This window comes from Equus przewalskii, chromosome 29 (genome assembly GCF_037783145.1).
Source record: "Equus przewalskii isolate Varuska chromosome 29, EquPr2, whole genome shotgun sequence".
Taxonomy (NCBI): Eukaryota; Metazoa; Chordata; class Mammalia; order Perissodactyla; family Equidae; genus Equus; species Equus przewalskii.
Genome location: NC_091859.1, coordinates 25,326,230 through 25,339,977, shown reverse-complemented (window position 1 = coordinate 25,339,977; position 13,748 = coordinate 25,326,230). Strand labels below are relative to the sequence as shown.

The window sequence follows — 13,748 nt, the reverse complement described above, 5'->3', positions numbered from 1 at the left end:
TCCAATCACAACCATCATTCAGTTGTTTATTTTCCTGAAAAAGACAAAAACTCTACCAGCTTTCCAAACACATACCCTCCTAACTAGATAACAAGGCAAACAGTGATCAGAAGGATGTTACCCAACCCTTTAGGCACACTTTGCTGGAGAGAACTACCAGCTGAACTGGAATCCAGCTGCTCAGAAATTCTGCCCAGATGCTGGACCTCTTTCTCCACAGACCTCAGAGCCCTGCTCCTCTACTTGGTCTTGGATGTATGAATTACAAGTCAGTGGGTGTTCACAAACCTGCTGGATGAACTCTGATGAGCCACATCTGAAAAAGTCAGCACTTCAACTCAACACCTCAACTCAGCACTCTAACAAACGAGTTACCAGACATCACTTCCCCCATCCTGGCAGAGGCCTGCAGAGACTTCTGAACTTGTAGCTTGAGAACGCCATTGTGCGTGCCAACTTGCCTTCCCATCTATAGCCTCTTAATAGCTTCACTTCAATCAGCTGATGGAGTAGACGCCGTAGGGCACCACCTCACTCCCCCAGCTGCTGTGAGTGTTGGTGCTGATGGCTTTCAGCTGTCTCTCTCTGGGCCTTGCTCTCAAAGAGAACTTTTCAAGGTCATAGCTCTTTCCTGTAGCAAGCTGCATCCAGGCAATGATGGGAGGGTATAAAACCCCATTGTGGGACAATTTTGAAGGGCCCTCCCAGCTCCAGATTGCCGTATGTGGTCGGCTGAGGCCTTTGTGCATCGTCACAGCCCAAATTCTCTCTCAGCCCAATCCTGCTTCCTTCACCCTCCCCGCCCCCCCCCCCCACCCACACACACACACACTTACACACTGATCCAGGGCTCTTTCCAATATGCTTCTCACATGTACATCTCTGGCTCAGAATCCATTTCCCAGGGAACTCAAAGATAACTAAGCTCCCTCTTGAGTCAATACCATGGTTGTTGAATTTTTTTGTTTGGTTTTTAGTGTCTAACTTTACATGAAAAATTTAGAACACTTATACCTCACAGATCAATAACTTTCCCATAACACAGTTATGGAGTTATAAGGAGACCTCCCACTTACAACTGGTGGTAAAGCAAATGTCTTTATGGAGTGCTGTTTTGGGAACGCAGAGACATGTTTTGATAAAAGCAATATTGCCAAGGATCTTTAAGAAGATCCCTTCCCTCCACAGCACCTGACTGTTGGCAACCATAGATTCTTTGGCATAAGATTGTTTTGTTATCTGCATCTGGTACTAAATTCCAAGCTGCGGGACCATCACTTGGGAACTTGTTAGAAATACAGACTCTCACCTCCTCCCCCACCCCAACCCCTCCACCTCACCCAGTCCCCCACCAACTACTGAATGAGGAGCTGCAATTTCACATGATGTCTAGATGATTTTTGTTCACCTTAAAGTTTGAGAACCACCGGTCTAAACTACCAAGCTTCGGTATCATATTTAACTTTACTGGAAATACTTGGGACAGCCACTCACTCACATACCACATCCATTAATCACCAAATCCTATTGAAACTATCTCCACGATGTCCCTCATATCCACCCCTTTTGGACGCTATTGCTTATCCCCAGTTCAGGCCCTTTTGTCTTTTGAGGACCACATTGAGTGGCATGAGTTTAGATGACTGAGCGAATGGATGACTTTATTGGAGCATCTTAATGCCTTTCGATTCTAAAATATATCATTCTCTGCAAATCAGGCTTAGTACAGCTTTAAGTCAAGTTTTTCGGTTTCTTATATCAGAAATCCTCAAGTCACTTCATAGCTGCATCATTTAATTGACTTTGTCTGCATGTGCCATTAATCATTCCCTTGCTTCACTGATGTTTTCAATCTTCTAAAACTAAATAACCACCACACACAGAGAAGGCATTAACAGGATTGTGCTAGAATCAGAAATTAAATGACAGGACATGGCCTTGCATTCTGAAAAGAAGGCTATAGCCAAATTTAAGAGAACAAGGGGAAATTAGAAAACTTGAATAAAGCTCAGTATTTATTTCTCTTAGCCAATTCTCTTGTTAAATGAATATTCCCAACGATCCTCTTAGTTCCAAAGTACAGGTGGTCCCCAACTAATGTCAGTTTTTCACAGGAAGTCACATATATATGGTGGTTAAGATTCTGGGCCTGCTCACAAATGTCAGTTAACCCATGGAATGCCAAAAAAATGGAATATCAGAGTAATAGCCCCAGAGAACCCAACCACCATGTGCAACAATATCTCTATGGATAAAGGCAGTCAGTGCTTGACCTTGGTTGTGAAGGATACGTTTACCCCAGCCACTTTGCCATCAGCCTTCATACCCTACCCTGCTGCTTGGAACACCAGTCTCTCACCTGAACAACCTCTACTCAAACACCTGCCCTTCTATGGTGACATCTTTTACCCAGCCAGTATTCTAGACCACCACAAACCACCTCCCAAAAAACCAGGACAAGTGGTTACAACATCCTAACTTAAGCAGGTTAACTGTCATACTCACATTCCTTACAAACCTTATCAGGAAATTAATTCCATAGCATAAGATTAAAACTGAAACAACCCTTCAGGGGCATTTTGACAAAAAGATACATTTTAAAGGCAGAGAGAGAAGTGGGTAGGTACCCACTCCATTAAAAAAAATCATATAAAATGCTCAATTAAAACCAGAGAAGACTCTATATTGTCTACAAGAAACCCACTTTAAATATAATGGTTTAGAAACTATGTCTAATTCATATTGTCCTGTTTTTTGTAGAGGGTTGCTGTCCCTCCGTTATTCTGTACCATGATTTTAGCTGGGCTGACACTCGAGCAGAAATTTCAGTCTTAGATAGCTGGGCACACAGAGTACACACAGGGACAGTCAATGAGCACCTCTGGGCATCTCTAAAAGGGAGCACACAGGTCCCCAGCTGGGTCAAATTACTCTCATCTCATGGTCACGTTAGTAGCTTGAGTTGCAGGGTCACTTTTTACGGCACCCTAACTCTGAAATCTAAAACCCCTCTGTTTCCTTCATCATTATTTCTGAAAGTATCTGGTCACAATTTGTTGAAAGAAATTTAATTCAGGCTATTAAATGGGTACCTCTTCTAAAGTACTCTACACCTCAGGGAAATTCATAGCATCACCACAATTTGGCATAGCTCAGGTTTTCAGAGCTCACACATACAGAAGTACCCATAAACCCTATGAGGTCATAAGGAAATGTACCTGAAAATCTTCCACCCCATGACAAGACACTGTGCTGTGCTCAGACCGTAGGTACACTGGTAAAAGCTGGACTCTTGGAAAATGATCACTGATATGGAACAGAGAATAGTCATTTCACATCTCCCTTCCCTTTCACAAATGAGAAATATATTTAAAATCCATAAGGAATGTTTAGAGTTCATTAAGGATCTCTTTCTAAAACCCAGCTCTACCAGGAGACCATGGGAGGAAAGTGGTGAGACACAGGAGAATGGGGAAGGAGAGCACGAGGCAAAAGGGATGAGTTCTCGTTTATTCCTCCGTATGGAGACACAGAAAGATCACCACTGGTCTTGAACACAAGTGGAGGAGCCTGATTTATAAGATAATTTCAGAGCACTGTATACTGGGGGCTGGTGGGCAAGTATCAAAAGTGTCACTTGGAGGTAAAAATCTCCCTCTTTGGAAAGAAATTCTATCCATGCTTTCAATTAGGGCATAGTTTGCAAAAGGCCCTTGTTAAATATAGGATAAAACATTATAACCCATAAACCCATTCTTAGTGATTAGGTTACCAGATTACTCCCACTAAGCTCCAGAGAACAGGACCAGAATTAATTGGTATAAATTAGTGGTTCTCAGCTGTGGGTAATTTTGCCCCTGCCCAGGGCACATTTGGCAATGTCTGGAGATATTTTTGGTTGTCACAACTTGCATCCAGTGGGTAGAGACTAGAGATGCTGCCAAACATCTATAATGCACAGGACAGCCCCCACAGCAAAGAATTACTCAGCCCAAAGTGTCAATAGTGCCAAAGTTGAGAAACTGGTATAAGTGAACGAGAAAAGGCCTAGGTGCACATGAGATAGAATTCTAGAGGAGTTAAAGGACATGAAGAAACATGGAAAAGGGAAAATCAAAGATGCTGAGGACATACTTTATCAAGGACAGCCCAAGGGGAGAGAGCAGAACCCTGGAAATTCCATAAAGGCGGGATCCCATTGCAAAGGCAAGCTACAACACATAGGAAGAGAAACTCAAAGGGAGGAAGCAGCATTGAGAATTAATGATGAAGGGGCTGGCCTGGTGGTGCAGAGGTTACGTTTGTGCACTCCACTTGGGCAGCCCAGGCGGGGTTCACCAGTTCAGATCCCGGGCACGCACCTACAACTGCTTATCAAGTCATGCTGTGGCAGGCATCCCACATATAAAATAGAGGAAGATGGGCATGGATGTTAGCTCGGGGCCAATCTTCCTCAGCAAAAAGGGGAGAATTGGCAGCAGATGTTAGCTCAGAGCTAATTTTCCTCCAGAAAAAAAAAAGAATTAATGATAAACATGGGACGAGTTAGGGACCACATCCTGTACATTGCAAGATGTTTAGCAGCATTCCTGGCCTCTATTCACTAAATGCCTGTAATACCTCCTGCCAAGTTGTGACAACCAATAATATCTCCAGACATTGCCACATGTCCCCCATGAAACAAACTCTTCCCCAGCTGAAAAACATTCTATTTTTTAATTAAAAATATTAATTTTTCATTTTTAAAATTGATTTTTTTATTAAAAAATTTTTAATAAAAATAGTTTTTAATTAAAAAAAATTTTTTTCTTTCATTATTTCTTTCATTGTAGTCCTTTCTTCTAGGTTCAAGTCCCTTCTTTCCTAGAATAAGCTTTTCGGTCATTCTTTCAGTAGGTGTGCATTGGGTACACTTTTGCAATCTTTTTCCCAAAAAATGTTTTTATGCTGACCTCCCTCTTCAACGATCAGTTAGCTCAGTTTGGAATTCTGAACTGACTGTTATTTCCTTTAGCACTTTTAAGATATCAATCCACTGTCTTCTGAACTTTATCATTCCTTTTGGAAACTCTATCTTCAGTTTGTTTTCTCATTTGCAGGAAATCTGTTTTTTCCCTCAGATTTCTGAGATTTTTCTCTTTGTTTTCTTGCTGACTCACCATAATATGTTTATATGTGAATTTATTTTTACCTATTCTACTTGGCATTCATTGTGTTTCTTAAATCAAAGGATGTGTGTCTCTCATCAATTCTGGGAAATTCTCAGCCATTGTGTTTCTTTTTGATATTCTATCTCTCACCATTCTTTCTATTCTCGTAATAACAGAACAAGATTCCTTGTAAATGTATGTTGGACTTTTTCATGCTGTCTTCTATATTTCAACCTAATCCTCCTTGTTTTTCTATCTCCTATCCCTCTATACTTCTCTTGGGGTAATTTCTTCAGATCTATCTTCCAGGCCTAATTTTCTCTTCAACTGTGTCTAATCTGCAGTTTAAATGGTCATAGAAAACATTCTTCCTACATGTTAGGCTCCACACTGACCAAATACATGATTAAGACACTAATTCTCAAGAACTTTACATATAGTAGGCCAGCCAGACATATGAAAATAAAATTATATTGTAGTGTAATAAGAGCAGAATTCAAGATGTTTATAGGAGTTGCCAACAGAAACAGAAAGAATGGCTAAATATGCTGAGGGAGAAAGGGAAAGAATTCACAGAGGAGGTCATCTATAGCTAGGTTTGACGAACAAATTTTCTAGGAGGAAAATGTACAGAAGGGCATCCAAGTAGATGGCACAGTTTGTGCAAAATCATGAAGCTTTAGCAAATAGTAAGGGATTAAGTGTAATTACTGTGTGGATGCATCTGTAGAGAGTGGTGAGATATGCTCAATAGCCAGTTAAAGCTAGTCAGGGAGGCCCTCTTGTACCATGAATGAAGGGTTTAGACTTTATTCAAAGCCAATGGGGAAACAACAGAGGTTTTCAAGGTGGGATATGTGGAAGGGGATAGGAGGAATGGAGGGAGGGAGCAAGAAAGAGAGAGAGATGAATTTGGGAAAGCTAACCCTGTGTACATGGAAGAATTAAGAGGTAGGGGGGCTGGTTATAAGATGGCTGCACTAGTCTAGGTAGAGATGATGAGAGCTTGAGCTGACGGAGTGTCAGTAGGGATGGAGAGGAGGCTCTGAGTTAGAGACATTTCTAAGGTAGCCATAATGAATATGTTAGCCAGGTAGCTGTGGAAGCTGGTGGCCAGCAGAGAGTTATGCATGAGGACACCTAGTTTTGGGCTTGTGAGTCTGACCCACTAAACAGGGAAAGTAAGATATTCAACTTTGAGAGCTACCAGAAGAAAGTTCCATTTGGAGAACATAAGTTTTGAAATGTGTAGGATATATTTAGGCTGAAAAGTCTGGTAGGCAGTTGTAAATCCATCTTTAGAGCTTGTCAGAGAAATCAGACATGGAAATACTGCTTTGAAGTCATTAGTATTAAACTGGGAACTGAATACAATGGAAGAAAGTGGTGGAGAATCAATTGGAGGTGGAAAATGACCAAAAATGTAAGTTGTGTGATAGTAGTGACACAAGATGTACAGCTTGGTCACCAAAAATCAGGTATCAAAGCTATACAGAATATCAGAGATGGAGACAGTCTCAAAGTATTAGTATTTTAATAGTACACTAATTAAATAATTTAATAACAAAAACGTGTGAGGAGCCAGCTCCATGGCTGAGTGGTTAAGTTCACAGGCTCCGCTTCAGCAGCCTGGGGTTCAAATCCTGGATGCAGACCTACATACCGCTCATCATGCCATGCTGTGGTGGCATCCCACACAGAAGAACTAGAATGACCTACAACTAAGATATACAACTATGTACTGGGGCTTTGGGGAGAAAAAAAAAAAAAGAGGAAGATTGGCAACCAATGCTAGCTCAGGGCCAATCTTCCTCACCAAGAAAGCAAAATAAGTAAATAAAAATGTGTGTATATGATCACTTAATGTGAAATCTTCTATTTAAGCACTTATCACACTGAATTAAAATATTTGATTTACTTATCTGTCTTCTCCTGTAGACTTTGAGCTCCATAGACAGGAGTGATGACTTACTCAATTTTCTATACCAAGGATTTATCACAGTACATGGCACAGAGTGGGAACTTCACATGTATTGGGTGAATGGATGGATGGATAGACGGATGGATTGACAGAGCAAGTCAAACACTGGAGACTGTTTTTCCAGCTTAACCTGCTACAGTTTATTTTCTGATTAAAACATTTCTCTGCCAGGGGCCAGCCCTGTGGCTGAGTGGTTAAGATTGCACGCTCTGCTTCGACAGCCCAGGGTTTTGCTGGTTCGAATCCTGGGCACGGACATGGCACCACTCATCAAGCCATGCTGAGGTGGCATCCCACACGCCACAACTAGAAGGACCCACAACTAAAAATACAGAACTATGTACCCGGGGGCTTTGGGGAGAAAAAGGAAAAATAAAATCTCTTAAAAAAAAATTCTGTGCCATGAGGAAAGAACACTACATCCAGGGCCACCATGCAGAGTTTCACATGTTGTTCACTGCCCAAAGTGGTAAGCAGAACTAAATGAAGTCTAATACAAGAGAACCTACTGTACAAGTTAGTTACACAATGAAGGAAAAGGATGACGGAATAGGATGTTGGCAAGAGTGAAAACACCTCAATAAAATGAAAACTCTGGAAGTTCCAGTCATTTCATGTTTTCTTAATTGCTTCTAGAAATGTAGAGTGGTGGGATTTATAAAATGGAAAAATAATTTTTAAAAGTGTTTGGCTAAATTCTTAAAGATAGGGAAACTCCGACAATCAACAAATAATTTTATAGTTATTTTGTGCCTAAAACTTGTCAGTTCCTCTACATCCGACCTGACGTTTATGCAGAAGAAGGATAGATTAGAATTACGAAGGGCTGTCTGGCACAGTCTGGAATTTGTAGGACAGTCTGGTATAGTTGATCTAACTTATCTCACCCCAGAGTTGTCAACTAACTTTAGAGCCAGCCCCGTGGCCATGGGGTTAAGTTTGCACACCCCACCTCAGAAGCCCAGGGTTTGCCAGTTCTGATCCTGGGCACAGACCTATATACCACTTACCAAGCCATGCTCTGGCAGCATCCCACAGAGAAGAACCAGAATGACTTATAAGTAGGATATACAACTATGTAATGAGGTTTTGGGGAGGAAAAAAAAAAAGAGGAATATTGGCAACAGATGTTAGTTCAGGGCCAATCTTCCTCACCAGAAAGTATACATTTTTAAAAAATTTAAAGACTATTTTTTAAGAAACAGGAAGAAAGAAGAAAGGAAACTGGAAGTTTTCACACAAAAAAATACATATTAAAATCCACAAATTGCTGTAAGAAATCAAATAAATGCAAAAATTGACCTACATATAATCATAACTGAGACTTACAAAAGCTACATCAGCATCTACAATTTTATACAATAAAATACCACATACTTGTGTAATATACCTTTAAATGATCAGGTTTAATCTGTAGTATACAGATAATAATAATAACAGTTGCTGATGGAAAGTTCCCAGGAATGAAGAGAAATAAGGGCTTTTAATTTGTTTTTGAAAACCTACAAGTTAAAAATAGAAACATCCTCAAAAGTCGGATTGCTTCTGAGAATGGTGCTCTAGAAAGAGAGCAAAGCCAACTCAGAGAAACGTGATAAAACATTAATCTGGCAGCTGCCATTTCACACTCCTCTCTGCCAAGAAATGCCATCACCTCGCAGCTACCCTGGCCAAAGGTGGCACTTTATTTCTTAACTTTAGATTTTACTAAACTTTTAAAGCAAGAAGAGTCAGTTTTCCTTCATGATAACATTAAAACCCAGGAAATTTCACTTACATGTGGAAAAATGTCCACACCCCAGATCATGACCTTTCTAATCTCAAACTGACCATCAATCAAGACAACCAGAAAGATGGTTAGTTTCGCCAGGGCAGAGCTGATGGTATGCAAATGTCCCCGAATGCTCTGCAATGTCAATCTCTTGGATTTCCATCTAGCCACTTAACCAAATACATTTTGGAGGGAGCCCCCCAAGTTGTGTATGAGAACTTTGGGAATCAGAATCCCAGGAGGGGAACAGCCTGCAGAATGCAGACTGAAGCTCTGTGCCATGAATACAACACCCCCTGGGGTAGGATCCAGGAATCTTCATTTTTTTAAACAAGTGCAATGGTGATTCTTAACATTTAGTGGAGCCTGCAATCTACTACTTTAAAGATCGCTTTTGATAATCTGCCAGCCCTCGTGGTCTAGTGGTTAAAATTTGGCACTTTCACCACCATAGCCTGGGTTCATGTCCCAGTTAGGGAACCACATCACTCGTCTGAAGGTTGTCATACTGTAGAGGCTGCATGTTGCTGTGATACTGAAAGCTATGCCCCCAGTATTTCAAATACCAGCAGGGTCACCCATGGTGGACAGGTTTCAGCGGAGCTTCCAGACTAAGACAGACCAGGAAGAAGGATCTGGTCACTCACTTCCAAAAAAATTGGCCATGAAAACCCAATGAGTAGCAGCAGAGCATGTCTGATGTAGCACCAGAAGGTGAGAGAATGGCGCATAAAGACTGGGCAGGGGTCCATTCTGCTGTACGCATGGGCACTGGGAGTCAGAAGCCACTTGATGGCACTAACAACAACTCATAATCTGGAACTTCTACATCAGCATCTCATCTCTAGGTGGCAGCATCTGTGAATTGCTGAGTGTCATTGTCAGTGTTGAATGTAAACATTCAAAGATTTATTTCCAGAACAGGAATTACACAATGGAGTTGCCCAACTAAATGATTACCTCTAAGTGCTATCTCTATAGAAGAAAAACATGGGGGGATAGATTTTGCATAATTTAAATCTTAGGCTCAGACTTTAGAAGTAAAAACAATTTACTGGCTATCCTTGCATAGGTAAATCTTCCTGTAACTCACTTAAAGTGTTATGTAAGTGATAAATCTTAAGGCAAAATGTTGTAAGCACCTTTCTTGCCCTGATTACTTAAGTCATGACACCCAAGGATCATATAGATCAATGGTCAGCAAACATTTTCTTCAAAGGGCCAGACTGTAAATATTGCAGGCTTTGCAGGCCATATAGTCTCTGGCACAACTACTCAACTCTGCCATTGTCATGCAAATCAGCCGGAGATAATACATAAATGAATGAATATGGCTGTGTCCCAATGAAACTCTATATTTGAACACTGAAATTTGAATTTCATATAATTTTCACATCTCAAAATAGTATTCTTTTAATTTTTTTCAGCTGCTGTGGCCTGAATGTTTGTGTTCCCCTAAAATTCATATGCTGAAACTCTAATCCCTGATGTGACGGTATTAGGAGGTAGGGCCTTTGGGAGGTGCTTAGGTCTTGAGGGTAGAGCCTTCATGAATGGCATTAGTGTTCCTATAAAAGAGACTCCACAGAGATCCCTTGCCCATTTCGCCATGTGAGGATACTACAAGTCTGCAACGCAAAAGAGGGCCCTCACTCAACCATGGTGGCAAAACCTGGTCTCAAACTTTAAGCCTCCAGACCGTGAGAAATAAATGTCTGTTGTTTATAAACTACCCAGTCTGCTGTGTTTTGTTATAGCAGCCTGAACAAAGACATCAACCATTTTTAAAAAGTAAAAACTATTCTTAGTTCTTGGGCTGAACAAAAACAGGCAGCAGACCAGATCTGGCCCACTGACAGTGGTCTGCAGACCCCTGACATAGATCAAATAGGTGCAGCAACGTGAATTGGTAGTCACTAAGGAATTCAAAATGGATTTTTGATAACTTCTTTGAATATAAGAGTTTAATCCAAGATAGATGCCTTGTCACTAGAGGATTAAAGAAATTAAACAAATAAAAATTCATGTGACAAAATTTGGAATTCTGATTCAGAGTTGATTTCCAGAAGACATTTTACCAAATAGCAGTAACACTTAGACCAGATATTTCTAAACACATCCAACCTTCCTTCAGATACAGCCAACCCATTAAAGGCCAGTGAATATGGAGGAATTGTTGGAGTCCACAGCATCACAAGCATGAACGTAGATGCAGCAGGCAAATGCGTGAAGGAACCTTTAAATACATTGAATCCTGAATCTCCAACAGGACACCAGCGCTGTTACCTGTCGTGTCTTGACTCAGGGTTTCCTGGCTGCTGCTGCTGTAAGAAGGCACTGGAGTGATGGAGAGTGAGGCTGGGCAAGACAAAGGCGTGGCCAGGTCAGTCTTGCGGGTGAGGGATTGGTGATACACAGGGATGCCTGCATCTTTGGAGACGAAGAGAGGCAGATCCGACGGGAGGGTGGGTCTGCCTTGTGCATAAGGATTTTTCCAGTGGGTGAGCCCAATTGCAACAGGCCCAGAGACATCATAACCTGGTGAGACAAACACATTAAGTGAGGAGGAGCAATCAAAGCCTCATACTGTATTGGTTTTTGAATTTCCCAAAAGTCTTAGCTGTGAGTCTAATCAAACACCACTTAAGATAAGGACGCATGTTACTAATTTACAGGCAGGAATCGTTGCATTTGATGAATGTTGTTCACTTACTCAACATATGTTTACTAAATACACGTATGTGCTAAGTGCCCAGTCTTTGCCCTGCTCAGAGTCCAGTAAAGGAGATAAGATTTATGTTCACAATGAAAAATTAACTGAAGGCTTACTATGTACTTGCATAAGTGATTCTAATCCTCACAGTAGCTGCACAAGGGGACTATTACTGTTTCAGTTTACAGATGAGGAAACTGGGTTTCAACTTGTCCTAGGTCAAGCAGCCAGTAAGTGCCAGAGGCAGAATTTGAGCCCAGATCTGAGTCCAAAATCTATGTTCTTTTCCCAAAACTACAACTAACTAAAGTACAAAGCAAGTTGAAAGAAATGGTTTAAAAATAGGACAGAAACTTCTCCCCAGGACTTCAGGAGAGAAAGCCCTTCTAAGTGGAGAGACTAGGTCATGGAGACGGTGGCGTGAACTTGGCCTTATAGGCAAGCATTGCAACTTAGAGGCCCCAGGGACAGATCTGTTCTGCAGATGTGTTTTGTTTAGCCCATGTTTTTCTTAATTTGAAGTAAAATTTAAATTAAAATTGGCAACAAGAAAAATCTAGAGAGTTGTCACAAAAATCCAGCTTTCTGGCTTCTCTTCAAAAATCTCTTGATCTTCTCCTAGAGATTAAGCAACACTGGACCACATTCCCACATGGCAACTGGCAGCTGGAGCAATGATAGCAGCCACTCCCTTGGGGTGGAGTAAGGGAATTCCAGTCTGCCACAGTCCCCACCATTCCCTAATATCTTACTCCCAGCCTGCTTCATTCATTTGTCTTACATGCCTGACTTCTCCAGGCCTTTGCATTTGCAACTGAGATACAGGATTTAGGCATATAAGTGTAACCAGAAAACAAAAACAAGAAAGGAAAGGTAGGTTGATAGAAGACAGTTAAGGGTCTTAAATGCCAAAGTAAGAAAACTAGATTTGATCTGGCGGGCAAAATAATATCCCTGACAGTTCGTAAAGTGAAGATTGGCATAATCAAATTAATGCTAGCAAAATACCCAGAATTGGCCCCATCCTTCTCTGTTGGTGACCTCTCCTAGGGGGCGCCCTCTGATTGACCCAAGCTTTCATAGCCATGGTCAAAGGAGGCCCAGTAAAAGGTGCTGATGTGCGGGAACTGGAGGTGCCAAAGGAGAAAGCGCAAATTCGGGAGGGGGTGTTGAGGAACCAAGACAGCCCAAAAGGGGTAACAAGGGAGGATGCCTGCGTGGATTCTGAAGACTGGATGATGGTGCCTGGGGCAGCCCTCCTACCCTACACTGTGCTGGAAACCACTTGAACATCGATACACATAAGACAATTCTTGCCAACACTTTACAGCCAAGAGTTATTTCTTTGCATGTGTCTCCCTCATGAATTGAGCAGCCTTCAAGGTTAGAGGGTGTCTTAGTCATCTTTGAAACTCCCTCCCACTGTTTCTCTATTTAGCTCTTTGCCTCAATCCTCTCTCACCAGAGCCTAGCACAAGGCTAGGCTCAGAGCTGGCACTCAATAGATACACACTGTTCACTGAATTCTTCCTGGATGCCAGTGGCATGTGATGCAAGATGCTGTGAAGTGGAGGCCAGGTAAGCCTGACTGAGGAACCAAATTTAAATGTTGGCAGCAAGAAAGGAAAAGACATGCAACGTTGACATGGAAAGAAAGGCGTTTGGGGCCACCAGGTAGCTTTTTTTTTCACTGGGAAGATGTCAGAGAAGACTTATGGCAAACAACATGGTGGATTTCCTCATCCTAACTGTGGCAATCAGAAGGACTGGCTTTGCAAGGGCGGAGGAAGGTTAAGTGTGTTTTTAGACATGAGGAGTTTGAGCTTTAGTGGAAATATCTATGTGAAAATATCTGGCAGGAGGCTGAAAAAAAAATGGAAATGAGGATCAAGAGAAATTGCACCAGAGTTTTAAATCTAGTAGTAATCAACACAGAAGCCGTGGCTGAAGCCTAGGAACGAACAGTCTGCATTACTGTCATAAAATAATAAATCCACTAAAAATTAGGATTCTGTCTGACACTTACTGGCACTGTGCTAAGGGATCTACCAGTACCACCTCATTTGAACCTCAGCATAACCCTGTGAGGGAGATACTAATCTTCCCATTTGACAGATAAGGAAACTGAGGCTA

The 13,748-nt window shown here is 41.5% G+C and overlaps 1 protein-coding gene across 7 annotated transcripts in view; it reads right to left on the bottom strand.

Annotated features, from left to right (window-relative positions):
* ANO4 (anoctamin 4) overlaps positions 1-13,748 on the bottom strand; it is a 381,130-nt gene that overhangs the window by 348,643 nt on the left and 18,739 nt on the right. For all 7 annotated transcript variants that reach the window (XM_070600724.1, XM_070600723.1, XM_070600719.1 and 4 more), the window contains exon 3: positions 11,189-11,440. In XM_070600724.1, the coding sequence (XP_070456825.1) occupies positions 11,189-11,440 (252 nt within the window). The remainder of the gene's footprint in view (positions 1-11,188; positions 11,441-13,748) is intronic.